At 51.6% G+C, this 24,754-nt stretch overlaps 7 protein-coding genes across 7 annotated transcripts; 3 read left to right on the forward strand and 4 right to left on the reverse strand.

The window, feature by feature from the left end:
* Positions 1–802: 802 nt before the first annotated feature.
* RHO25_004703 (uncharacterized protein) lies at positions 803–1,738 on the forward strand (the record flags this gene model as incomplete). Its single annotated transcript, XM_023595624.1, has 1 exon — positions 803–1,738. One exon carries the CDS (start codon positions 803–805, stop codon positions 1,736–1,738), a length of 936 nt encoding a protein of 311 aa, XP_023457124.1.
* A 1,887-nt stretch (positions 1,739–3,625) lies between these two features.
* RHO25_004704 (uncharacterized protein) lies at positions 3,626–4,023 on the reverse strand (the record flags this gene model as incomplete). Its single annotated transcript, XM_023595625.1, has 2 exons — positions 3,626–3,826; positions 3,880–4,023. 2 exons carry the CDS (start codon positions 4,021–4,023, stop codon positions 3,626–3,628), a joined length of 345 nt encoding a protein of 114 aa, XP_023457123.1.
* A 1,815-nt stretch (positions 4,024–5,838) lies between these two features.
* Positions 5,839–7,089, reverse strand: RHO25_004705 (uncharacterized protein; the record flags this gene model as incomplete). Its single annotated transcript, XM_023595626.2, has 1 exon — positions 5,839–7,089. One exon carries the CDS (start codon positions 7,087–7,089, stop codon positions 5,839–5,841), a length of 1,251 nt encoding a protein of 416 aa, XP_023457122.2.
* A 1,971-nt stretch (positions 7,090–9,060) lies between these two features.
* RHO25_004706 (uncharacterized protein) lies at positions 9,061–10,771 on the forward strand (the record flags this gene model as incomplete). Its single annotated transcript, XM_023595627.1, has 2 exons — positions 9,061–9,568; positions 9,642–10,771. 2 exons carry the CDS (start codon positions 9,061–9,063, stop codon positions 10,769–10,771), a joined length of 1,638 nt encoding a protein of 545 aa, XP_023457121.1.
* Positions 10,772–10,820: 49 nt separating this feature from the next.
* On the reverse strand, positions 10,821–11,558 carry RHO25_004707 (uncharacterized protein; the record flags this gene model as incomplete). Its single annotated transcript, XM_065602581.1, has 1 exon — positions 10,821–11,558. One exon carries the CDS (start codon positions 11,556–11,558, stop codon positions 10,821–10,823), a length of 738 nt encoding a protein of 245 aa, XP_065458653.1.
* Positions 11,559–12,655: 1,097 nt separating this feature from the next.
* Positions 12,656–20,873, reverse strand: RHO25_004708 (uncharacterized protein; the record flags this gene model as incomplete). Its single annotated transcript, XM_023595628.1, has 11 exons — positions 12,656–13,318; positions 13,368–13,612; positions 13,665–14,597; positions 14,652–14,959; positions 15,015–16,941; positions 16,997–17,308; positions 17,359–18,052; positions 18,109–19,884; positions 19,936–20,278; positions 20,337–20,644; positions 20,694–20,873. The coding sequence occupies 11 exons, from the start codon at positions 20,871–20,873 to the stop codon at positions 12,656–12,658; spliced, it is 7,689 nt and encodes a 2,562-aa protein (XP_023457120.1).
* A 1,187-nt stretch (positions 20,874–22,060) lies between these two features.
* Positions 22,061–23,129, forward strand: RHO25_004709 (uncharacterized protein; the record flags this gene model as incomplete). Its single annotated transcript, XM_065602582.1, has 2 exons — positions 22,061–22,840; positions 22,905–23,129. The coding sequence occupies 2 exons, from the start codon at positions 22,061–22,063 to the stop codon at positions 23,127–23,129; spliced, it is 1,005 nt and encodes a 334-aa protein (XP_065458654.1).
* Between the last annotated feature and the right edge of the window lie 1,625 nt (positions 23,130–24,754).

Raw genomic sequence — 24,754 nt, forward strand, 5'->3', positions numbered from 1 at the left:
TACGAGATCCAGACCGTGATGCTCGCAACAAAACTCGACACCACACATTGGACGTCTCTTTTCGATCTTGCAGCACATTGATCTGCTTTACGCCGAGCCGTACTGCAACGAAGTTCACTAAGTAAGGCGACATAATAATTCAAATATCGATTTCTGCTTACGATCAATTCTAGAGCTTCTTGTTACAAGCATACGAGCAAATATGCAGACTTTTACCACCAGATCGCTACTTCTCACGACTCTTCTCTGGTTCCTCGTCGCACTCGGTGCCCAAGCTGCTTGCCCGATACTTTGCACTTGCTGCACGACCAACGAAAATCCGGAGGTATGCACAATAGTATCAAAGTTGCAAATGGTGCTCCGCTGAATACAAGTCTAGCTGGGCCCGGGAGGAGTACCATACTTTGGTTACCAACACACACATCCACTTTATCCAGATGCTTGTCAATGTGTGACTGGAGCTAGAGGCTGTGTTGGACCTTGTCTCAACCCTTGATGTACGGATGCTCACAAGCTGGCAAGCAGCCGGAGGAATGAATATGCTGTCGTTACTTCGACGTACTGCCACCTACAATGCGCTGATTTCGAACACCACGAGTGGACATAAGACTCTGGGCGGAAACCGTTCTGTCGGACCATAGCTCTCAGAAACTCGCGCGGGGCAATTCCATTCCTTACAAATAGCTTTGTCAGCGATCGTTGGCTCATATGACTACCATTGTCCCATGAACATCGCACTCTGGCCATACTGAGCATATTGTAACATATTTCGTTAAGATTGTTCTGCACAAGGTCTCAAAGCATGTCTGTATCGCGTACCATAGCAATTGTTGGCGCAAGCGGACACCTCGGGAAGGAAGTCGCGGGGTCCCTCTTATCGTCCACTTTTCGCCAGAGCTATGGAAACGTTCTCCTTCTGACACGGGACCGAGGCGACTCGCAAGTCGCAGCTACTCCGGACGGCGCTGAAACACGGCGCTTCTCCAACGATGAATTGGCGGATGCGCTCCAAGGAGTGGATGTGTTGATTAGCACGGTCGGTCCAACAGGACACAGCTTCAAGGACACTCTGGTCGATGCAATTGCACAGTCCAGTGTCAAGCTGTACATCCCCTCAGAGTTTGGAGTCGACCATACAGTCCATGATTTCTCGCAGCCTGAGTGGGATCATAAGAAGCATCATGACGCATTGGTGAGAGCTCGCCTCCAGAAGACGAAAGTGTGTCGGATCTATGATGGGCTATTCCTTGAAGATAGTCTTGGACCTTGGTTTGGAATGGACGTCAAGCGTGGTATCTTCCACAGTGTTGGCTCTGCAGACTCACCAATATCTTTCGCTACGAAGGCCGATGTCGGCAAGGTCGTGGCTCAGCTTGCTAGAATGCCATACGATGAGGTACCCCCGCATCTGCGCATCAGCGGCGATGCGTTGAGTATGAGGCAGATTGCGAAGGTTCTTGAGGATGCTGGGTCTTCTCCGATTGCCGTCAAGGAGATTGAGCTCAACGAGTACAAGCGTCGAGCAATTGCTGAGAATGTGCCAGATCCAATGAAGTACCTGCGGTTCTTGATGGGAGAGGGCAAGATCAATCATACGGAATCTGGTTTGGGCAACGATAATGAGCTCGTCAATCCTGGACAATCTCTGTGGAAGTGGAAGACCGTTTCCGAGTATGCAAAGGAGGTGAATGGGAGACCTTGGGCCGATTATGATTGGCCTGCCGAAGGGACTGATTAGTTTGTTGCTCGGCTTCTGCACAGAGTTGTCGACAGAAGGTGCATGTAGTCGTGTCTCAGAGGCGTTGCGCCTCCCAAGGCGAAAGAGCAGAGAGTCGATGCGTCGCGGTTACTTTGACGCAACAACAGTGAGCCGCAGACATTTGCAAACGCTACGCTGCTGGACCGCAGCTCATGCCGTGGGTTGATAAGGCTCCATCCCTTCGAAGCAATTGTGCTTTCCGGTGTTTGCTTTGGGTATCAGCTTAGACAAGATGGAGGCATTGAGCTGAACGTGCATATATCGCGATCTCATGTTAATATGCGACAAACTCTGTACCAGCCGTACTCATTGATCCGTCGTCATCGCTCAAAAGGAGCGGTCCATCTACTGAGAATCAAGCTCTCGCTGTTCGTCACGAGTGCTTTCGGACCATCTGCCGCCCAAGCTGGGTATGCCAGGGCCTGGAGAGATCAGTTGTGATATTTGCAGTAAGTAGAAAGGTCTCTAAAAAGCGGCCTGGGCCTGGTAGCTGTGGGAGATAATCCGAATACTTGTCGGGAAAATCAACATCCGAAAAGTGTGGAAATTTGAACCATTCGATGGGGCAGGCAGGAAGGGAAGATGACTTGGACGGCATGTTTGCGTAGCTTTTTGAAGGCCAATGACCGCAACAGTTCTAGAAATACTGTTAGACCGTTGTGTGCGGAGAAGTGCAGTCGAGGTAGATGATGGTAGCAGGGTGTGAAAGATTCAACCCGCCATCTGAATTGTAGTCGGAGACATGTTTCATTTCGCAGTAGCTGTTCCAGATCACCATGGTTCCTCGCAATGGGCAATGACTGCCCTGAGTCTGCGTTGGGGAATGCAATATCGAGTGGTGACAAAAATTGGAGATTTTGAATGGCAACGACGGATGGTTTTTCGCGGAAAATCCGTCATCGCCAATGCAGGCCGACGGACCTCTCCCCGGTACGCATTGAAGTGGTTTGATTGGGTCAAATTCGCTTGGCGGGCTCCTCAAAATTTGTGCTTCATATTTGCGTAACAACATCACACTTTCATCGAAGCATCGTTGGTTTAGTGGTAAAATCCGTCGTTGCCATTCAATTCACTTGAATTAGATGCCGCGTCGACGGGCCCCGTGTTGTAAGCAGCTGCCTCATAACCGTTCAAACAAGGATTCAATACTAACAGATCACCAGCGATTCACGGACGATGCAATTGAATTTCTTTTTGGCGTTGGAGCTGGGATATTTTTGCTCCAAAGATAGATGATGAATGATGGACCGTACCATACGGGCAATTGAAGAAGATACTGCTCCTGTTTATTGATGAATTTTTGCTACAGCTGTTGGGAGACCCCGACGTGAGTCTTCGACACACCGTAGGATTTGCAGCATGCCCTCCAAGCGCCATGCTTACCGACATGAAGAAGTTGTCAAGGCCCTGGCGACACCAGTCCGGCGGTTCCCAATCGATCTGTTGTTGTTAGTAAACATCATCGTGCGGAATCTTTGGCCTCCAAAGCATGGACTGTAAATTGGGACAGCATATGATCGTTCCGCGAACGACAGATCATTACTAATTTGTCCATAATTTGTCCATCAATTCCCAAGCTACATACATCCAACGAACATCACGTAGCGGGTCAAAGCTTGCAAGAACGCTCCAAGCCGATCAACCCACGCCACCTGGTGCCAAGCAGAACACTGTGGTGGTAGTACATATGCATCCACCATTTGAGGTTCCCAGGAACTAATTGCAGAGCATGCGATCTATGTACAGCAAGAGAGTGTTCCTGGCGTACAGCAAAGCGGACTTGAAACGTACTCCGGACCATAATCGACAACACAGCACTGTGGTCCGCCATCGTCTTCTTTACACTACATGGCAGCAGCGTTCTAATCAGTGCGAGGCCATGTGCTTTGGGAGGTCTGTGAGAACAGATGTGAAGCTTACGATATTTTTTTTTCCTTCAGCTTCTTCCAAGTCGCATGCATGATAATCAGGTCCATCGTTGGGAGGTTCATAGTAGTTCCCTTCGTCATCTTCACAGAGCACACCGTAGTGGGCATTGCTGACGCAAAATGTTGAATCCTTTGGACACTGTGGCCATGTAGTCAATGCGTGAACAGCATCGTCAGCAAGGTGGCACCTACGTAAGACTTCAGGTCCTCCGAAGCTTTACAGTCACTATTGTCGAGCTCATAGTCTGGGTCGAAGTCGAATGGCTTCAATTCAACTGGGTCTCTAGCCCAGGTGAGCGTCGCGAGTGCAGTGGTAAGGAGGACAAGAGTGTGCATGGCTTTGCAATGGTGTACGAACTTTTCCTGGACTGAGGGATTGAACGATGTTGACAACATTATCTACCCTAACGGTCAAGGCTCTTATATATGCTCCCAATCTTCTATCCCCACAGTTGTGTCCAGCAGTATTCTTGGAAAAGTATAAAACCCAACATCCAATCTTCTAGCCCGGATCGAAAGACTTTGTCGTCCAACTGCGGGTCTTGTTGGTGCTCCTTGAAGTGATGCATGCTTTGGTGACCGAGTCTGTGTTTGGTCCTCCGCGAGCCACTTTCATGTCAATCCGAGCGACCCAAGTTCCCTGTCTGTCTCCATTGATGCATTGTGTGTCCATATGTTCGAGAAAATCGTCGGGAAATGCCTTGCACGATGCATGCCGCAACAGCCCGCAACGAACGCCTCATTACCAGGTCTAGGTTCATCATGAGCAGCAGGATTTAGACAACGGTCTTCGTAGCAGGCTTCCTACTTGTCTATTCGTGGATGATGCTCAACAACGCCCATGGTGCATCCTCTGTTCGTCAATGCACTAATCTTGTAAAAGCTTGGTTGACGGCCAAATTAGCTTCGCGTGCTCATACAACGCTGAGGATAGAAAAACGTTTCCCTGTCAGCGTGGAGATGCGCTTGAAATAGTTATCAGGATAGCAAGGCAGTGGGCAACGCAGTCCTTGCGTCGACGTGCATCACGATAAGCAATCGTGCTGCACAAGGTCTGACTCCAGCGCTCTCACCAAGTTTGTCCAAAGAACTGCCAACTGTCCCGTTTGCAGTGCTGCTGTGACCAACTTCTTCGTATGGTGTCTGAATCACAGATGTCCTTCGACGGTGCTCTATACTCAAGCGGCTAAGCAGTTGCATCTTTGGTTAAATGCATAAGGAGTTACTAGGCAGTCCATGGTCCACTCTCCCCTCTCGAGACGAGGGTCAAGACGAATTTGGCCCCAGATGGCCTGAATGCTATGGACTTTAGTCACTACAGTCATTAGTCCTACTAGCTTTAGTCACTGCTAGGCACCACTGAACATGCTCCTATTCAGCAAGGTCATCCCTTCCAGCTGTGCAGCCAACAGCTCTGTACTGAAAAGGTCGAATGCTCGGATCTCCACGGGAGTGATCAAGACTGAGTCGCCGGCACCATCGTTGAATGTGATATGCCATTGTCCGACTGAAGCAGATGTGAGTTGTCGTCGACGGCAGCATCTTACCTGGTATAGCATCGCGTTCATTCGGGAGTCTAGGGACTTAGAGATTCCAGCCAGAGCTGGTTGCAAGTGGGCTCTGCAACATTGTCAGCATACCGACGGAGTACACTGCCTCTTGACCGTCAACGACGAAAATGGCTCGGCGATCTCGTTGATCAGTCTCGTCTCAATTTGTTACGGCGAGCACGCTCTTTGTGCTATACCCTCAAGACAATGGAATATCACATCACTCGCGTCTGATTCAGTAGGACTAAATTTATGCCCTGCGAGTTGTTTTGCCCTCAGAGCGTGGACTGTAAGCTGGCGGCATCTGTCCGACCAATGGACGCTGGACCATGGCTTCTTACGCTATAACAAACGTGAGGGTTTGGCGAATTAAGCTACTCTGCATAGTTGACGTTTGGCTGGCAGCGCTGTTTCCCAAAACCATTGCTTTCCTTTTTGAAGCTCCTGCCGGTTCACTGGTCCATCCAATCGCAGGCCTTGTGCTGGAGGTACTGACAGCTCCATCCACTTGCTGAACGTGATACGAAAGTCACGATAGAGATTCATAGCCGATACCGCACGGTCGGTTTCTTTTGCGCGGTCGGTATTCACCACTCACTATCTAGACAACTCTGAAAGATCTCCTTGGCAGCTTTTCCCGCCAGGTCCTTATCCTGTCGTCTGTGTCATCCTGGAACAATATCCCAACTCGTGTGTACACGTCGACCTTGTGATCCTTTGCAGCTAACAATATGTATATAGTCTGCCCGTCCCAAGCTTCAGCAAATGCTACCGCGTCAATGGTCCTGCGGTTCCAACAAGCTGAATCAGCCTCGTCATCTAACAAAAATGTCGAAAGCCCTGTGAGCTCGCCATACTCCGGGTCATCTAGACTCCAATCGCGTGTTCTCTCTTTTTGCAGGAGTGTCAATCTCAGAGTCGGGCCCTCGACGCCTAACATACCGCCAGATACTACACTAAAAGGACCGGTATTCCCGTATTCGCATTCCGCCGAGAGTACCTTGGCGAGAGCCACCTTCACCTGCTTGTACTGTACAGCACCAGTTACTGAGGCCCAAGACCAGCTGGGCGCCACACCAGCACCAAGTCGCTTGCGGCCGAACTCCATAGCCCACCACACCAGATCATCGATGATTGAGCCGGACCACAACCCTGCGAGATACTTCTCTCCTGGTCTGATACCAGCCTCGTGGTAATGTTGCGCAACTCCGCCGAACGCTGGGAGCCGGTCTGTGTACTTGGTCAGTCTAAGCTCCGAGTATTGCTCGACGACGCTGTGCCACTGATGCACGCGATACTCGCGTCGCAGCTGCTCGTCCGCGAGTCCCCTCGCTGCTGCGCTCGGGACGGAACTCAAGCGAAAGGATGTTGCATTAGTTTTGTCTATGACCCGCTCTCGGAGGTCGTCATACTGCGCATCGGCCAATGCAGCGAAGTGCTGGACCTTCAGATTATCAATGTCTTGCGTTGAGTTGGATGCGGGACAAGTGCACTCGCAAGAGGCGTTGCTCCAGCATTCCCACAGAAGCTCCTGCTTCGTGAAAAAGACGACCCGGGAAGAGATGATCAGCTCCTGAAAACACCATGCTCGTCCGAACAAAGGTGCTTCAGATGAAATCTGTCGCCAATCATGGAACGGAGTGGTCGCCTCCCGGGTGTAGAGTTGATAATCATGACCATTGAACGCAACGGTTTTTGGGGACGCCCTCTGGGCTGCGGTACTGGAGTAGAGTCCCACGGACCCATCGCCAGCATGTACCCCGACTAGGGTGACATGAGCATTGCCATAGACAGAGAACATCATCGACGCTTCACGGAGCCAGTCCTCTGTGTCATTCTGGACAATGCACATGCTATCAATCCAGATATAGTCAATGCCGAGCCGTCTGGTGAAGTCGACTGCGTCTTGAAAGGTGCGCGTCAGACTGCTCCACGGAACACACTCCAGCTGCTGCAACAAATTCTCCTTCTTCGTCAAGCACTGCATGTGAATCTTTCCCCAACAATGGCTGAGAGCGATGTACCTTGCGGAGGATGGCAGATTTTTGCTTTCAATCAACCGAATGTCCTGACTGCCCGGATTTGGCCGAACGCTAAGAAGCCTGGTAGGGAGGAATTCGCCCTGCTTCCTCTGGCATTGTGCATGTGAGTGTGTGCAAGCGTTGATCTGTTCCTGAACCCAAGACAGAGCTTGATCCGAAGACGTATTGCTGGAGATCATCGGGCAATGCGGTAGACACGGCACTTGAGCGTCCAATCGAAGACCATCTCTGGAAGATGATGTATAGATCATCATCATCGTTGAGAGCGGCTTGCGCTTTCTTTTCAGATACAAGCCACCATTGCTGCGCATCACTTGCACGTCTGCTAGACCCAGCAATCCTTGACTTGCGAGGAAGCCAGACAAGAGCGAACAGCAGAAGCAGGCATACACTTTGTCCGGTCGCCACTTTCGCGCGCTTATGAGCTTATACTGGCAGTCGCCGTCGTGTGCATTGAGGAGTTGGTCGAGCTTTCCAGACCAGAGGCATCGCCCGCATTGTTGTCGAAAAGCGGCAAGAGATGTAGAGCGCTCGGAAGGCTTTTGGACTTCGTCAATTTGTCTGGCGTCAGCGTTTTTATTTGAGCCTGAGGCGAGGGAAAATCTGAACCACGCGGACTTTGCAAATTGTTTGAGGCCAGAAGAAGAAGCCATGCTCGACTTTCAAAGGCGATATTTTGAAACTCTTGAAGCTGAAGACCATATGTGGTGGGCATCGGCCGATCTTGGCCCCGCCTTACTGTGGCGCCATCCTGCGAAGCTGAGGATCGCACAGCATCGCTCGTTCTCGAAAACATTCGGCGATATGTTCGCGCAAATCCGTGCAAGCTGTCTCCTTGTTAGGGGTTGGCGGATCTAACTACGTTGCATCGTGGATGCCTCGCTGGCGAAGCTGTTTTGCAAGGCCATCACTTTCCCCTTTCATTTTCTGGCAGTTCATCATCCCACTCGATTGCGGAACCTCGCTGCGAGTATTTACCGTCACGTTAAATCGCAGCGCGTAACACCAGGGCCAAGATAGCTGTCCACGGGCGGCATCACATCATCCCTTTTGTGTGGACATCGTCCGCCGATACGTGCCACTCGAAAGCTGATGTCGTAATGCTCTTTGCACAGCATGGCTTCATATTTGACGCAACTTTCCGCCTGTTTCCGTGTCGGTCCTTGCGAAGTGAGAACGAAAGGAATTAATTCTGGCTGTATGCCATCGCATACCACAAATAGCCGTGGCGTGCGGCATGTGGTAGCATGCCGTGAGCGACCACACCAATCCAGCAGCGTAAGTCATCTCACTGCCTCCTGCACTGCCGATGGTTCACAAGCATTAGCAATACAGCTCCCGCGGAAGCAGAGATGGTCAGAGGCACGGATGATTCGATAGCGGTTGAATAGACCTGGTTGTCCTTCGAGACTCGTGTCGATGCAATGACTACAAGCAGCCCGCAAGGTAGCCGATGAGACACCATGAGGTTCGTGATCGTCGTTCACGGGAAAATGCATAATGATGGCAGTTACTCGTAACGAAGTAACGGCAAGTCCATGGAGGACAATTGACTTCCGATGCAGAAAGACATACCACCGGGAACTTGACAATCCGTCTGCACATACGTCTGTGTGCTTCTGAGGATACTCACTCTTTCAGACCGATATCGGATATGGCTGCAGCTGAGAGCAGATTCGATGTGGCCGATGATATACCTCTTCTGTCCCTGTATATCAGGAGTTGCTTCATCTGGCTTGTAGGTGCTCGCCCAACCTGACTTTGGCATCGTCAGACTCAACATGCCGACCGAATTCTTAACCTCCCGGCAGATCGCCGAACAGACTCTTCAAGATGTCCTTAACGACTTCGACATCAAACTCCCAAGCCATGTCCAAAATTTTGCCATTGATTTTCCCTACCCTATTCCATCTCCTGAAGAGACAAACTCGGAGAAGCTCAATTTATCTCTCGTTGGCGCAATACCGGCTTGCGCCAATGCCATTATCGCAGCAGCGATCTTCCAGGCTCGTGGCGGTGCCGCCCAACGAGTAGGAATCGATTTGAGGAGAGGCCATAATTACATCGATCCAGACATCGGGATGACACCGTCCCTCAACCGCCAGGAGGTTCCTCTGGACGTTGTCTTTGGGAATCCTTTCTTGAAGAACATCTACGAAACCGAAGATCACAAGTATGCAGTGCTCAGTGCCGTGTATGTGGACCTCGTCTATCAGTGGAGCGCATTTCTGGGTTGTTCCGTCGCGCAGAGCGCCGTCGCAGAAGCTGTCAAATCCTGGAATGCAACTGGTAAGCCTGATAAGATCGTGTGGCCGTCACCTGGTGAGACACTCGCTAATGCACAGTTTTCTAACCTCACCAGATCTGGAAGAAGCAGCCGCAGCGGCTGGGTTGCCCATGGCCATCTGCCAAACCGAAGAGTCTTGGAAACGTCATCCACAGGGAGTAGAACTTGGCAAGAAGCCGTGGGTACCAGTTGAAGAAGTGCCTTCCGTCCCTGCAGAGAATGATTCTCTCCCCCTTCCGCTCCCGTGTCATCCAGCTCGACCTCTCTCGGGCCTCCGAGTTCTGTGCCTCACGCACGCCATCGCTGGGCCTTCAGCAGGTCGCACGCTGGCAGAGCATGGAGCATCGGCTCTGCAGGTAATGTTCACACATGGATTTGAACATCTATTTGTGTATTCCTACGCAAGCCTCGGGTTATCAACGACTCGCCTCAGTCTACACAAAGAAGCCGATCGTGCAAGATTACGGACGCTGGTCAAAGACGCCCACGTGTGGATCGACAGCTACAGACCTGATGCTATCGCAAAGTTCGGCTTCAGCAATTCAGACCTGCACCATATCAATCATAGCCTGATCATATGCCGAGTAACATGCTACGGCACCAGTGGACCATGGAACTCCAAGCCTGGGTTCGACATGCAAGGTTCCTCGTCCAGCGGAATGATGACCCTCATGGGACAGGGTGTAGGCGACGGCCAACCTCAGTGGCCACCAGGCATGGTAATCAACGACTACACAACGGGCTATGCAGCGGCCTTGGCGATCCAGAGCATCATCGTGAAGCGAGTGCAAGGCGAAGTCGGAGCTCAACATGGCTGGCTCGTAAGCCCAAGCTTAACTGGTACTGCCATGGCGATCTCGAAGTACTTCAAGACATCTCGTTTCAGCCCGCCAACTGATCAAGAAGGCTCTCATGCTTTGCCGCCAGAGACGCTCGAAGGGGACACGGGCCTTGGCTATTTGAAAACATTGGCTTCTCTGCCGAAGCTCAGTGTTACTCCTATCTTCTATGAGGTTGGGTTGCTGGGTTCCTTGGGCTCAGCGCTACCTCGGTTCCCTGGGTATGATGCCGATTTTGATCTGGAAGATGCGACACCAATGAAGAAGGAAGATGTGGCAGAACAGGTGGGAGCTCCAAAGGCCCAGCGTTTAGAAGAGCTGAGAAAGCTAGCAAAGGCCTACAAAGCAAGGAGGGACCGGACCTGATGCGAGTGTAGGAAAGACTGACCGTGATCCAATGCAAGAATTTCCTCCTCTAAGCCCGCTTAAGCTCTTGTTGTAAGTTGTACTTGATAGTCCAAGTTACGCCAGTGCTTCCTCCATTTTCCCTAATGATTTCTGTTATTAACGCCGTGTCAATTCTGAACAAAGTGCCCTGAGCGAACGCCCGTCCCCTAACCCACATCGTCCTACCATCGTCGCCTCTATACCGCGGGGTCGCCGGTCGGGGAACAGGATACAAATATCTGCCGCCATTTCCTGAGACCTGGATACATATATCCGTGATAGCATACACGCCATGAGGATCAATGTTTTCGGATAAATCGAGCGAGATATCGAAGCCCCGGTTAACATGTGTCTGGGCGGCCGCGATCCAGGCATCGGAGGTATGGTAAACACTACGAAAGCCTTCAAAACCTACATCAACCCTGAACTGAAGTTCGTGTTGGAATTGCGGGATCAACTGCTTCTTTCTTCGTGGCGGGTTTGGACTTGGTGGCGGATTTGGCTTCCTTCCCCCAGATCCAGATGGAGGGCAGACGAAGGGGTTGCACTGTCTTATGATACCAAGTTTGCATCCCAAGCAATTGGCCTGGTAGGCGTCTGAATCTGCGTCGAGAGGTTGGCGTTTATCGTGTAGAACTTTTGCACCATAGTGGCTAAACTCTGTGTCTCGCAGTTGTGGCGTTGCAAGATAGTAGTTTTGCGGCACGATGAATGGCCAAGCAGAGTCAATGACGCTGAGCGTGATGAGTGTCGTAATGAGCCTCATTTTTATGGAGATGCAACCCCACTCGAAGAGGTGGCTCTATGCGGCAAGGTTTGGTTGAATAGTGTAAAGTGGGGAGGCAAGAAGATTGGCGTTAGCCGCAATTTATGGCCTTTGTTAATACGTCAACCTGCACAAACCCTTCACCGTCTCACGAGCCCAGCAACGCAGAGACCAGCATAGGTAGTCAAATATTGTCACCTGCATACAGGGAGCAGATGGCAGGGTATATTTCGCTTTCCGGGCAGTTACAAACTTTCTGGCAACCGACTTAGGGCAGTCTATTCGCAAGGGAGCCCCTGAAAGACCTTGAACTTGAACTCTTTGAATCCGTGTATACAGGTAACAGACTGTACATCAGAGTTGGATAAACCCTACGCTATAAATAGCGCAGCCTCAGCTTGTGCACGCTCACTGTGCACATAGATGGAATGTCGTGGGACTGAGGTCTGGGCGCAGAGCGCGAGGAATATGATGACCGACGTCGAGACACCAATGGCGAATCAATTGTGCCCCAGCACAGTTCGAGGGTTATACGTACCATTCCTCTGTTTGCTTCACGGACGATGCGACAGTACGCAGCTTCTTCTTGTTGGTGTTTGCCCCAGGTGTCACCCAACCCTAACGTGAGAATCCACTGCAACGTAGAATATCGCACAACGCTTTCCAAGCGATATACCTATCATTACGAAAAAGTTGCAAAGGCTACAGCAGCATAAGTCTGGCAATCCACAGCAGATCCATTACGAACTTCTGATTTTTCCAGTAAATCTTCGCCCTGGGGATTTTCCTCTGCAAAGCATGGACTGGACATCGAGAAAACAGTTCTTCAATCAACGAACGTTGGATCATGGTTCGGTTTGCTACAAGAAACGTGAGAATCTGACGGATTAGCTATACTGCATAACAACTATCTGGCTGGCGATGCTGCTTATAGGACCGCAGCTCTTGCATCTTCTGCCTTCCCACCGTTCCATTCAATTGCAAGCCTCTGCTGGAATTATTTACAATCACATTCATCCGCTGAACGCTACACCCAAGGCACGATAGAGATTCACGGCGATTCCACACGGTCAGTCCCTTTACGCGAACACCACCCACTATGTGCCATGCAAAATTTGACACCGTAACGCTCTCTCTACAGCATGGTCATGATATAGCTTCCGGCCTACCTCCTTTTCGAACCTAGTGGCTCGAATAGAAAGTGGTAGCTCTGACCGGCTGCCTTCGCATGCCACAATGAGCCGTGCTATCTTCCTGCTCAGTTCGTGAATGGCGACAGTACTAGTCAGCTCAAATATGCTAATGTCACTATGAAGTTGTGAGGATATCCAGTTGCGTAACTCCACGGCGATCAGGCTATCGACACCATACGAGCTGATGGGCAAAGCCGTGTCGATGTCCGTCTCCGATAACGAAATGATGCTCGCGATTTTGCCCACAAGCAATTTCTGTACTACAATGCTTGCCTCGTCCAGAGAGTCGCATGTTGCCAGCAGAGCAGAGCTGTCTTGCATTCCAGCTCCAGTGTCGATTTCTTGCTTTTGCAGAGATTCTGTGCCAAAGCGCTTCAAGAGAGCGAAAGGCGCCAGCATCCGGAGGAAAGGCAAATCGGCATGCGGAGACTCTTTCTGCATCTCTTGCAGTCGGCCGCCGCTTCCGGTACCGCTAAGGATTTGTTCACTCGTTGGCTCGTCACTGTCAGACATTCCCGCCATGGCACAGCCGAGCATGTGGAAGAACTGCGCCTTTGGCATCGGGGGCTATCTTCTTGTTAGTCGAGCAATGAATTCTTTCCGCGAGTGAGCTTACCATGCGAGACGCTCCCACCGCAACACTCTTGTTTTCTGCCACGTAACCTATTCCTTCGATGGCCCCGAGATTAAGGCTCACTGCCGGCAGAACTTTCGACCGGCGGTAATATGCAAGCTGGTCCTGACATGTGTTTCCTGCCGCATAGTTTGCTTGCGATATCGCACCTATGATGCCGGCCAGCGACGATAGCATCACAAAAAAGTCAAGATCTTTAGGAAGAAGCTCGTGCAAGTTCCAGCTGCCTATAGAAAATCAATTAGTTCGCGTTGACAGTGGAAAAAGTTCCATCCATACCTTGTATTTTAGGCCTCGTAGCCTTGACCCATTGCTCAAAGGTCATTTTGTGGAAAACGGTATCCTGGAGCACCATGGCGCCCTGGACCACGCCACGAATGGGTGGCATCGTCGAGGCGATATCTTCCAGTACCGCAGTAAGCTCGTCTCTTTGGGCAACATCGCACGCATATGTCTTCGCGCTAACCCCGGCGGCGACCAAGCGGGTGATGAGGTCACTGGCTTCTTTCCCGGCTTTGCCTGAGCGAGAAATGAAGGCAAGGTAACGTGCTCCATGTTGAACCATATATTCTGCTTGCGCTCGGCCCAGCCCTCCAAGACCACCGACCAGTAGATATGTTGCTTCTGAATCCAGGGTCCAAGTGAAGGGTGTCTGCAGCTTGACAGGTGCTATCGACTCAGTCGTGAAACGCAGTACAAGTTTTCCTAGATGGGTCCCTCGCTGCATGTCTCGAAACGCTCTCTCCGCATTGCCAAAGTCATAGACGGTGATTAGCCGAATGAGGCCAATCGTACTCTGCTTCAACAGAGAGAATACTCGATCCATAAGTCTGCGGATTTCTTCCGGTTGATCCATCATGGGTTCGAGGTTTACTGCTGCAAAGGTAGCATTTCGAAGGAAAGGACTCATGTCGAGTTTGCTGTTGCCCAGGATGTCTCTCTTGCCGACTTCGATAAAGCGTCCGTATGACGATAGACAAAACCAGGACCGTCGCAAAGCCTCTCCTGCAAGTGAGTTCACCACGACGTCGACACCCTTCCCATTCGTGGTACGCTTGATTCCCTTCTCAAAAGTCAAGTCGCGTGAACTGAAGACTTGTTCGGCAGCCACACCCATTGCCACAACCGCTTCCTTTTTCGTATGGGTGCTCACCGTGCAGAATATGTTTGCGCCGAGTGACTTGGCCACCTGGATCAGAGCCTGACCCAGACCTGTAGAACAAAAATCAGCCGTTGACCTTCTAAACATGACGAGACTCGACGCACCTCCAGCCGCTGCGTGAATGAGGACACTCTCCCCCTTTTGCAAATGTGCCACTTCCACGAGGCATCGATACGCCGTACAATATGCAACAGGGATCGAGGCGAGTTCTTCGTCTGTCAAATGCGCCGGAGCACGGTGGACATATGATGCGCTCACCCGAACTTCGGTCTGCATCGACCCTTGGCTCATCCACACGACTCGATCGCCAGTGGCCACATGTTCAACCTTGGCTCCTGTGCGACACACGATCCCGACAGCCTCATGACCAAAAGCGGCCCGGTGAATCTCACCTATAGCGATTAAGACGTCGCTTGATAGAATTAGCTGCGCGCTCAATACGTATCACCAAGCAATGAATGACTTACAGGAAGTTCAGCCCACACGCGGTGACCTTGATCTCGACTTGGTCGTCCCCCAAAGCCTTTGGTACGTCCAAATCCACAAAGTGGAGAGTCTCCAGAAGTCCTGGTTTTCCGAGTACCAAGCGCAAAGGTTTTCTGACGTTGGAAAGTTTCATAGTCACGGCTTTCACCTCCCTACCAGTCTCCCTGGCCAAGCTTGAGTTCAGTTTGGTGTCTGGGACATAGCGCGGAATACAGAGAGTGCCCTGGCGCTGTGCAGTTTCTATTTCTCCAACACCTTTGCGATTTGTCCAACAGCTTGCAAGCCGGGACAAGATTATTTGGCTCAGAGCGGCGGCAGTTTGAGCTGCTGGGTCTTCGATGTGCATCTCCATGAACTTCCGTGTGGCATCCTCCATCTTCAGGCACCTCATGAGCCCGGAGATGATGCGAAAGCTGGGGTGATTATATCCATCCGCATCTTTTGACTTGGCCACCCAGAGCAGCTCCTTGGCATGTGCAAATATTGTCTGCAGCTTCAGAAATTGAGTGGCATCCATGTTGTCCAGAAGAGGCGTCTCAATTTCCAGGAGCGAGATGCAAGTTTTCTCCTCGAGGTAAGCAGGACTGACATGGTCCAAACCTTTGATGATCGCGGTCACGCCAGATTTTGCAAAGCATTGCTCCAGATTCGAGGCGAGATGCTTGATGCCGTTCGAATACTCTGTAGGAGTAATGATCAAGATGTCCTTCGACCTTGCATCTGTTGTCATATTCGTCTTTTGACTCACGATCATGGACATTCGATGCACATTGTCTTGATCGCCATCATGCACCATGGCCCTGGCCCTGGTGAAACCCGTCTCTTCGAGCTGCTCGTCCCATTCTTTCGGTAGCAACAGGGGCCCGTTGTGTCGGCCATCCTCAGCAAGCCACCACCCAGGGAGGATCCCAAACACGAAGGTGCCGAGATCGTGTGCGCCCGTGATCTCACCCAGTACGAGATGGCCTTCGGGCTTCAACATGCGGTGGCAATGGCGAAGCGATTGACGAATATCTTTAGTTGCATGGATTACGTTAACAGCCACCATGACATCGTACGATTCGCTCTCGAATCCTTGCCCTACGGGATCATGCTCGATATCGAGCACCTTGTAGTCGATATGAGACTGCCAGTCGCTCAGCACTCGTCTGGCGCTGTCGAACCATCCTGCAGAGATATCAGTAAACGTCCACTTGGCAAATCGAGGGAGACCGTCGTCCGCCTGGCTTAGGGCCTGCAGTATTGGCAATGTTGTCGATGCTGTGCCGGCGCCAACCTCGAGGACGTGCAAGTCCGGCTTCTTGTGAGCGATCAGATCAAACAGTCGCTGAAAAGCTGTTTCAATGCGAGTCATTCCGTACGCCTCCCTGTAAAATCTGGTGAAGTGTTCGCTAGCCGTCATGGCTTCGATGGGAGTAGTCTTTTGCCGTAAAACGTCGTCCAAGGAATTAAGCATATGGTGCATAAGGGGTCCATCGGAGGGATACTTGGCGGAAAACTCTTGAACGAGTTCTGAGATGTTGCTAAATTGATCTGAAGCACTCCCGGCGTTATGTGTTGTGCTGATCCCAGCATCGAGATGGTCAAGCGTCTGAGGATAGCGGGTGCGCATCCACTGTAAGTACTTTTGCAAATGCATAGGAAGACCGCTCGTGGGAAAATATGCAAACTTTGTGGCGGCGGTCTCGCACATCTTTCCGAGAACGTGATCAGCATCCATCAGAAATCGCTCCATGTCGACGGCCAAGTGTCCATTTTTGGGTGCCAACAAGGACTGTTTGAGCTCACACGGGCCCAGAAGTTCAAAAATCTGGCTTCCAAATGATGCGGGAGTAGCTATCAGCGATCTTCGCACCAAGTCCGTCAGATGAGGTGATGGGCAACTCGACGCCACGACACTGAAGGCCACTGAGGATAATGTAGGGCATGCTGTTAAATGCACCGTCACCGGCCATGAGATCACATGTCAAGCTGTTCTGGCCACCGAATGAGCTCGTGCATGTTCCATGGACACGAGTATCGATATTTTGCGGAAAGTCGCTCGAAACGTCCAAGGAATCGATGCTAAGGGGAACCCAGGTCTGCTTCGGAATCTCAGATGCATTTCTGACGGCGACAAAAATCGGCTGCATGAGAGCATCGAGCATCGCCGGATGGATCAGATAAGAGCTCTGAATCCCCTTGGGCATTGCGGACGGGAAGTAGAGGCCCTTGACCTCAAAACAAGCCGTAGACATATCGTGATGCACTTCGTTGACTCCTTGAAAGGTCGAGCCTGTTCTACGTCAGACGAGCATTCGTTGCATTTGGATATTCTGTACTTACCATAGCAAACGCCAATACTGTCACAGTACTCGTAGTGACTCTTACCAGATACTGTTTTTGTGCAGCCAGCGTGGTTTTGCCGATAGCGCCTTCGATAAGCCATTACTTCTTCCCCAGCCTCTGTGCCGCCGTCAACTTCGGTGATAACATCTTTGCGAGTAACCCGTATACTGCCACAGCCATGTTCCACAAAGACGTCATTCGTGACGGAATACAAGGAGAAGTCGTACCAGGGTTCGCGCAGCGTCTTTGCTTGCGCTTTCCTCTTTGTGAAATGCAAGGACGTCTCGACTCCATTGTCACCCTTTGGAATGACAAGGGATTCCAACATGGTGATGTCGCGCAGTTGGTAGCTCGATACGGTTGCAATGGTGCCCCATTCCTCCTCGAGCTGGCGCATGGCTTCGATCGCTGAACAAATTACACCGGTGAAGGGAAACAAAATCTGACCCTGGATCTGGTGATCGCTCAGCCACGGCAACTCTGGCACGCGTAAACGATTACCCCATACAGGCTCCTGGGGATTAAAAGCTTCCGATCGTGATCCGATTAGGTCGTGTCGTGCGAACGTGGGAAAGCGGCGGTTTCGCGACATTCGCGTCTCATGCCAATAAGCCGTCGAATGGTTCCACTGATAAGAGGGCAAATCGGTGAGAACTGCCTTGTCAGGAGCTGAATTCGGCCTTTCGTTGAGCTGGAGAGATCAGCATTGTAAGGGCTGTGTAGACATGCAACGAATGTCGAACATACCTTCTTCAAGTCAAGGGAGACACCACGTGCCCAAAGAGAAGCCGCGGCGCCCATGGCTGTAGTGTTTGCGTCCACTTGACGGGATAGTGCACTGCAGTAGAACATATCATCACAACTTTCTCGAGTGCGGCGGAACTCGTTGAAGGGGGCGGCCAATCCGCCGTGTGGACCAATCTCTACCATGATGTCGGGTACAGATTCTACGCTGCTGTCCATAAGACTGTTTAGCGCAGACACCAGGTCGACGGTCGAGCACAGATTTGCGACCCAATAGTCTGCGTTGAGCTGCGAGTGTGGAATCCGACGACCGTACACCGTTGAGTAGAAGTGGACAGCGGCATGGTCGTTGCTGTCGGTGTTGGGCGTAATGCCTGCAATGCGGCCGTGATACTCGTCACGAAAGGGGAACAGCTGTGGACTGTGATACGCAATGTCCACGCGCAGCATTCGGCAAAAGATGCTTTCGCTCTGCAATGAGGCCCTCAGTGTGTCCAAGCAACCCTTATGCCCGGCAACCGCCACGCTCTCAGGACTGTTGATACAAGCCAACGTAATGTTGTCGTCCAGGTATTGTTGTATCTGACCACTGGATAATCCCACGGCCATCATCGAGCGACCCGGACTTTGCTCTTGAGCCGCCTGAGAGATGATGCCCCGGTGAAGCGCAACTGTGAGGCAGTCACGTCGACCTAAAGCACCAGCCGCATACGCTGCGGCAATCTCGCCGGATGAATGCCCGACGACCGCAACGGGTGATAATCCCCAGTACGAGAACAAGTCCACCAGAGCCATTTGCAGCACGGCACACAGGGGTTGCGAAAACTCGGCCGTATGTATCCGTGACCCCAACTTCGGCGCCAAGAGCTCGACCTCTGCATCCCATTCAGCCCCTAGCTCTCGTAGACATGTTGCCGATGCACGGATGGACTGTGCGAAGATGGGATGGAGCACTAGCTCACGACCCATTCCCGGCCACTGTGCTCCTTGTCCTGTGAACAGGAGCGCGACTCGGGCTTTCAATGCTTTCGTAGGGACGATACGGCTTTCAGCCCAGCCAGTTAACAGCTCGTTAATGTCCCGAGCCAAGACAGCATGTCGCCATCGGAAGATGGATCGTCGTTGGTTGAGTGTATACATCAGATCAGGCAAGAAAGACTCGCGGTGATTGGACGTACCGAGCCTTTCAACGTAGTTATAATGAGCCTTGCACTGGCGCGCAACACCGTCTCGCACCGGCGAAGACAGCACAAAAATGAACGGCAACCCTTTAGACTCCGGATGCGGTGTCTTCACGATGCCACGGGAGTTCGTTGCCGCTTCGAGCACGATGTGAACGTTCGTTCCGCCAAAACCGAAACTATTCACGGAACAACGCCTCACTGCACTGGAGCTGGGCCATGGTAAGGGAGTTGTTGGGATGGCAACTCGGCCCTGTGCGATCTCAGGTGCCAGAGTTGGGTTGGGCGTTTCGAAGTTGCGATTCGGAGGAATCACACCTACCTCCATGGCCAGGATACATTTGACAATACCAGCAACTCCCGCCGCGGCTTCCAGATGACCAATTTGTGTCTTCACTGAGCCGCAATAGAGTGTCGAGGGCCGCTGTCCCGCCAGAGCGCCCAAGACAGCTTGCATCTCAGCCGGATCGCCAGCTTTAGTGCCTGTTCCATGCATCTCCACGTATTGCGTATCATTCGGGTCCAATGCAGCAAGTGCGTACGTGCTACTAATCAAACGCTGTTGAGCATGAGAACTTGGGAGGGCAATACCCGCTGTCTGACTCCATTGTTAGAACACCGGTAGAGAATTTGATCTAAGACGACCTACCCTTCCATCTGAGTTCATGCCAGTGGCTTTGATCACAGCTCGAATGGGATCACCGTCCCGAATAGCATCGTCCAGGTGTTTGAGCACCAAGACAGAAACACCCTCGCCTCGCGCGTAGCCGTTCGCACGTGCGTCAAAAGCGAAGCAGTGGCTTTCGGGACTGAGAAACCCCAGAGCACTGAACGCACTTAGATCGTCTGGATCAAAAGCCAGATTCGAAGCCCCAACCAGTGCACAACGAGTCGTGCTGGAACTGGACTTGATGCCTTCGCATGCAAGATGCAGGGCTGCGGCAGAGCTGGAGCAAGCTGTATCGAGTGTGACCGAAGGGCCCCGAATGTTGCTGAAAGCATTTGACATTAACACCATGAATGAAGACTTGAACAAGGGAAGAGACGTACAGAAACCAGCTGATGCGATTGGCCAGCATTGAGGACGCACATCCGACAATGGTGTATCGAGGAGTATCAAGAGGGTCTCGACCGATGACGCCCTTGTAGTTCGAGGCAACTGTCCCCATGTAGCAGCCCATATCTGTGTCAGCGATGGACTCTATAGATACACCCGCGTTTTCGAGGCTCTCATATGCGAGCTCGAGCAGCAAACGCTGCTGAGGGTCAACTGCTCGTGCTTCGGCGGCTGGAAGGCCAAAAAACGGAGCATCCCACTTGGCAATGTCGTCCTTGAGGAAGTAGCCCCCGTTGCAGATCTGCACAAGCATGTCAGATATTTCCAGCACTGTATCAGTCGCAACGTACTATGCTGCCTCTGCGACCTTGAAATGGGTGATGAAATGCATCCGCATTGTACCGAGAGCTGGGAACTTTGGTCCATGCATCGCCACCTTCCATAAGCATATCCAAATAGCCGCTGGGAGTGGTTGCTTTGCCTGGAAACCGACAGGCTACGCCAATGATTGCAACGTTCGCGCCAGACATGATTGTCGTTAAACAATGTTGAGACAGGAACACTGTATACGAGCAGAGCTCTAACTTGCGGTGCACATTACTATCAGTCCTACAACGTAAGCCAAGCTCTCGACACCCTGTGTCCTATGCTTATAGTATAAGTTATAACTAGTCCGCAAAGAGATGTCGCAGCCCGGGAGCTCGACTAATAATGCGTTAGCAGAATTCAATCCTGCGACGGCCTGATTTGGCCTAGATCATCGACACGGTGCATGCTGCAACCTCATAGCGCTGCACCCGGACCAGAAATCTTGACCCTCTGTTTCCTATGCTTTATAGTATAAGTTATGACTAGTCCGCAAAAAGGTGTCGCAGCCCGGAAGCTCGACAAATAATGCGCTAGCCAGATTTCGATCCTGCAACAGCCTGATGTGGCCTAGATCATCGACACGGTGCATGCTGCAACCTCATAGCGCTGCCACCAGACCAGATGATACAGTGATACCTGTTTATAAGCATGTGGGTCCGGCAGAGGAGGTGTATGCTTATAGGGAGATTATGCATATACGCGGTTACGAGTAGCCTCGAAATCGATCGCTTCCTCTCGCTAGAAACGTGCTAAGTAAGGCAGTATTGGCGCCGGTAAGGTGAATTGAGCTCCCGTATTGCGTCGTGTTTCTGAAAGGCTGTTTTATCGTCGTTATAGACTAAACTAAGATGGATCCAGCGCGTTTCGAGATGGAATTCGACCGTTCTAAGATAGATTTTCAGGCAGGTTAATGTTCAAACGATCGAAGAATCTACCTGTCTATAAGCATACATACTGAGAATTCTCTAACTCTATAAGCATAATGCTAATAGCTAGATTATGCTTACAGCCTCACCCAAAAAAGCAGTTGCAAGGGGGTGCTATGCTTATAGCCGGTTTATGCTTATAGCCGGTTTATGCTTATAGCCGGTTTATGCTTATAGCCAGTTTGTTTATAAGCAGGTATCACTGTAACTCTTTCGCTTAAAGACTCATGCGAGCGTCGGCAACTTTGGCTTGCATCGTCGTGCAAAGGTCTTTCCCACTTCCTGGAAGGAATTCCCTTGGAAGGAATTTCCATCTCAATGTCGTCTCGCTTTTTGATCGCTGTTCTTCCCCCTGAGGCATTTTGCTTTCCGACTCGACACCTTTCTCGTTTCATCCCAGTCCAGACAGACCCTTAGCGCCAATGGGGTCCTTGACATTCACACCGCTTCACAAGACCTTTGGCGCCGAGTGCAACGGCGTCGACTTCCAACAGCCGCTATGTGAGCGAACAGTGACGGCCATCCGCGATGGCATGGCAGATTACGGTGTCCTGGTGTTCCGTCGCACTGGACTCGATGATGACGGGCACGAGCAATTTGCGCTGCGCTTCGGTGATCCAGACCTGTCGGCCGTGGCTGTAACGAGACGTGCGGGTCGACTGGCAAACAGCAAGATTCTGGTGGACGTCAGCAATGTCGGACCCAACGGCCGAGTAATGCCAGTAGAGAGCACCATGGCAAAGGTTTCGCGAGGCAACAATCTGTTCCACGTCGACTGCTCGTACAATCCCCGCCGAGCCGGCTATTCCATTCTGCGCGCTGACCAGCTTCCACCGCCCGGCCATGGTGGAAGCACGCAATTTGCAGATACACGCACGGCCTATGACGAGTTGCACGATGAGTTCAAAGACCAGATAAAGGATTTTGTCATTTGTCACTCGATCATGCATAGCCGCAGGGTTGGCGCGCCTGACATCGCTCTGTTCCGCTGGCTGAGAATCCGGGATTTCCCACATCGCTTCCACCGTCTCGTTCAACAGCATGAGCCTAGTGGACGGACGAATCTCTATATTGCGAGCCATGTTCATCACATAGAAGGCATGAGCGAAGAGGACAGTCGCCCAATCATCCAAGAGTTGCTGCGACATGCTTCACGAGATGAGCATGTTCTCACGGTGGAGTGGGAATCGAAAGGAGATCTCGTGATATGGGCAAGCCCTTCTAGCCGGGTGTTTAAACATAATCGTGCTAACCGTCGTACAACAGGACAATACCTGCGTCATGCATCGTGCTGGCGGTGGCTCCTTTGAGGGAAGATACGTTCGTGATCTGAGAAGAGCGACTGTGTATGATAGCTCTGCAGATGCGTATGGTCTGCCTCGACCTCAGCCGTGGGGCATCAAATGGACTTTTTGGTTCTTTATGCTCTTGCATTCGGTGGACAAGTTTTGGCGCAGTTTAGCGACGTGGGGTACAACTAAGAGGACGTGAGCCCTGCATTGCAATAGCGCATGACGTGTGTGGGTACGCTCGGAGTCGAAATGCGGTGAGGTGCACGTGAAAAAACGAGCGTCGGGCATCTATAGTGCTAGACTGTACTGCTCTTATGCGTCACGGCTGTTTATTCTTCGATCTCCGGTACAAATTCTCAAACATGCGGATCCTCTGCCTTCATGGAACTGCCATGAATGGTGGCATGTGTCGAGACCAGGCGTCCAATCTTACAAGTCTCTTGCCATCCCATTATGTGTATGATTGGATGGACGGACGGCACCACGTCGACCCGCCAAGAATAATGACCGAGGTCTCTTCCGGGCCTTACTTGTCATATCTCGACAATCTGACTCCTGGTGCGGTCGCAGAGGCTCTTCAGAGGCTAAACTCGTTCATAGAAGAGCATGGCCCCTATGATGGCATTCTGGGATTCTCCGAGGCAAGTTGCACGATCCATGTCTTGCAACCTGTACACTAGATATTGCAGTCTGACGTTGAGCAGGGAGCATCATTGGCTGCATCGCTGTTACTCAAAGAGCAGATGGGACCGCATAAAGACACTTCGTCCTTTCGTTTTGCCATTTTCATCGCGGGCCTCCTTCCCTTGAGCTGGACAAGCATGGTTGGTCACGCCATCGACGATCTCCACGATCGACTGCCTCCAATTATATCGCCGGACACAAACACAATGATATCTTATGATCGTTTGCAACTGGTCGGACTACGACTGCATTCGAGAGACCGGGGTTTGCCACCGGATAACGCGATCTCTACTGCAGGCAGCACAAGTATCGCGGTTGAAGCACGTTGTATTCATCCGGATGTCTTCCCCGAAAGGCTGGATATGCCGACATTACATATCTGGGGCCGGCAAGACGAGCTTCGCGCATACTCTGACCTGCTGTCGCAGATTTGCGAAGAGGATTCAGCCGAGATCTACCAACATCAGGGCAGCCACGATATGCCTCAAAAGCGGGACGATGTCGAAATGATCGCTGCGCTTGTCCAAAGCACGGTGACGCGCAGCGAGTACGCGAAATAATAGCCCCCGGCAGAAACGGCGAGCCCATGACCACGAACCCGATCGAGCGTTGGGCACTGCAGAAGGCTAGCATTTAGGTTCGCGCTAGTTTTATAGCTATGCTACTACTGCAACATGCGTTGGGACAGCACAGTATGCAAATGACAAGTGCGATGCACACGCGGGGCAGCTTGAGCTCAACTTGAATATCTCTATCCATTGTAATAACTCTATTGACAGCAGCGCTCTCATATTCGATTAGCAAGCTGGAGGTTCTTCACCTCCAGGGAAAGCCAAGCTACGCTATGTCACTTCCTACGACACCGCAACCCGCTTCAGGGTCAGAGCCCACGGATGCACAACATACATGGCGGTTCTGGATCGTGTTCCCAGTGCTGTGGCTGACAGCCCTGATGGTGTCTCTGGAGGCGACTGTAGTCTCCACCGCATTGCCTCTGATCAATACAGAGCTGGGAACCGGCGACGACTTCATTTGGGTGCTCAATGTCTTCTTCCTGACAAAGTGAGTCGTGTGTTCAAACTTGACAGAAGTCTTGATCTTGTCTGTTGCTCACCGACATGTCTGTGCCCAGTGCCGCCT

The sequence above is a fragment of the Cercospora beticola genome, chromosome 3 (genome assembly GCF_033473495.1).
Source record: "Cercospora beticola chromosome 3, complete sequence".
In the NCBI taxonomy this organism is placed as follows: domain Eukaryota; kingdom Fungi; phylum Ascomycota; class Dothideomycetes; order Mycosphaerellales; family Mycosphaerellaceae; genus Cercospora; species Cercospora beticola.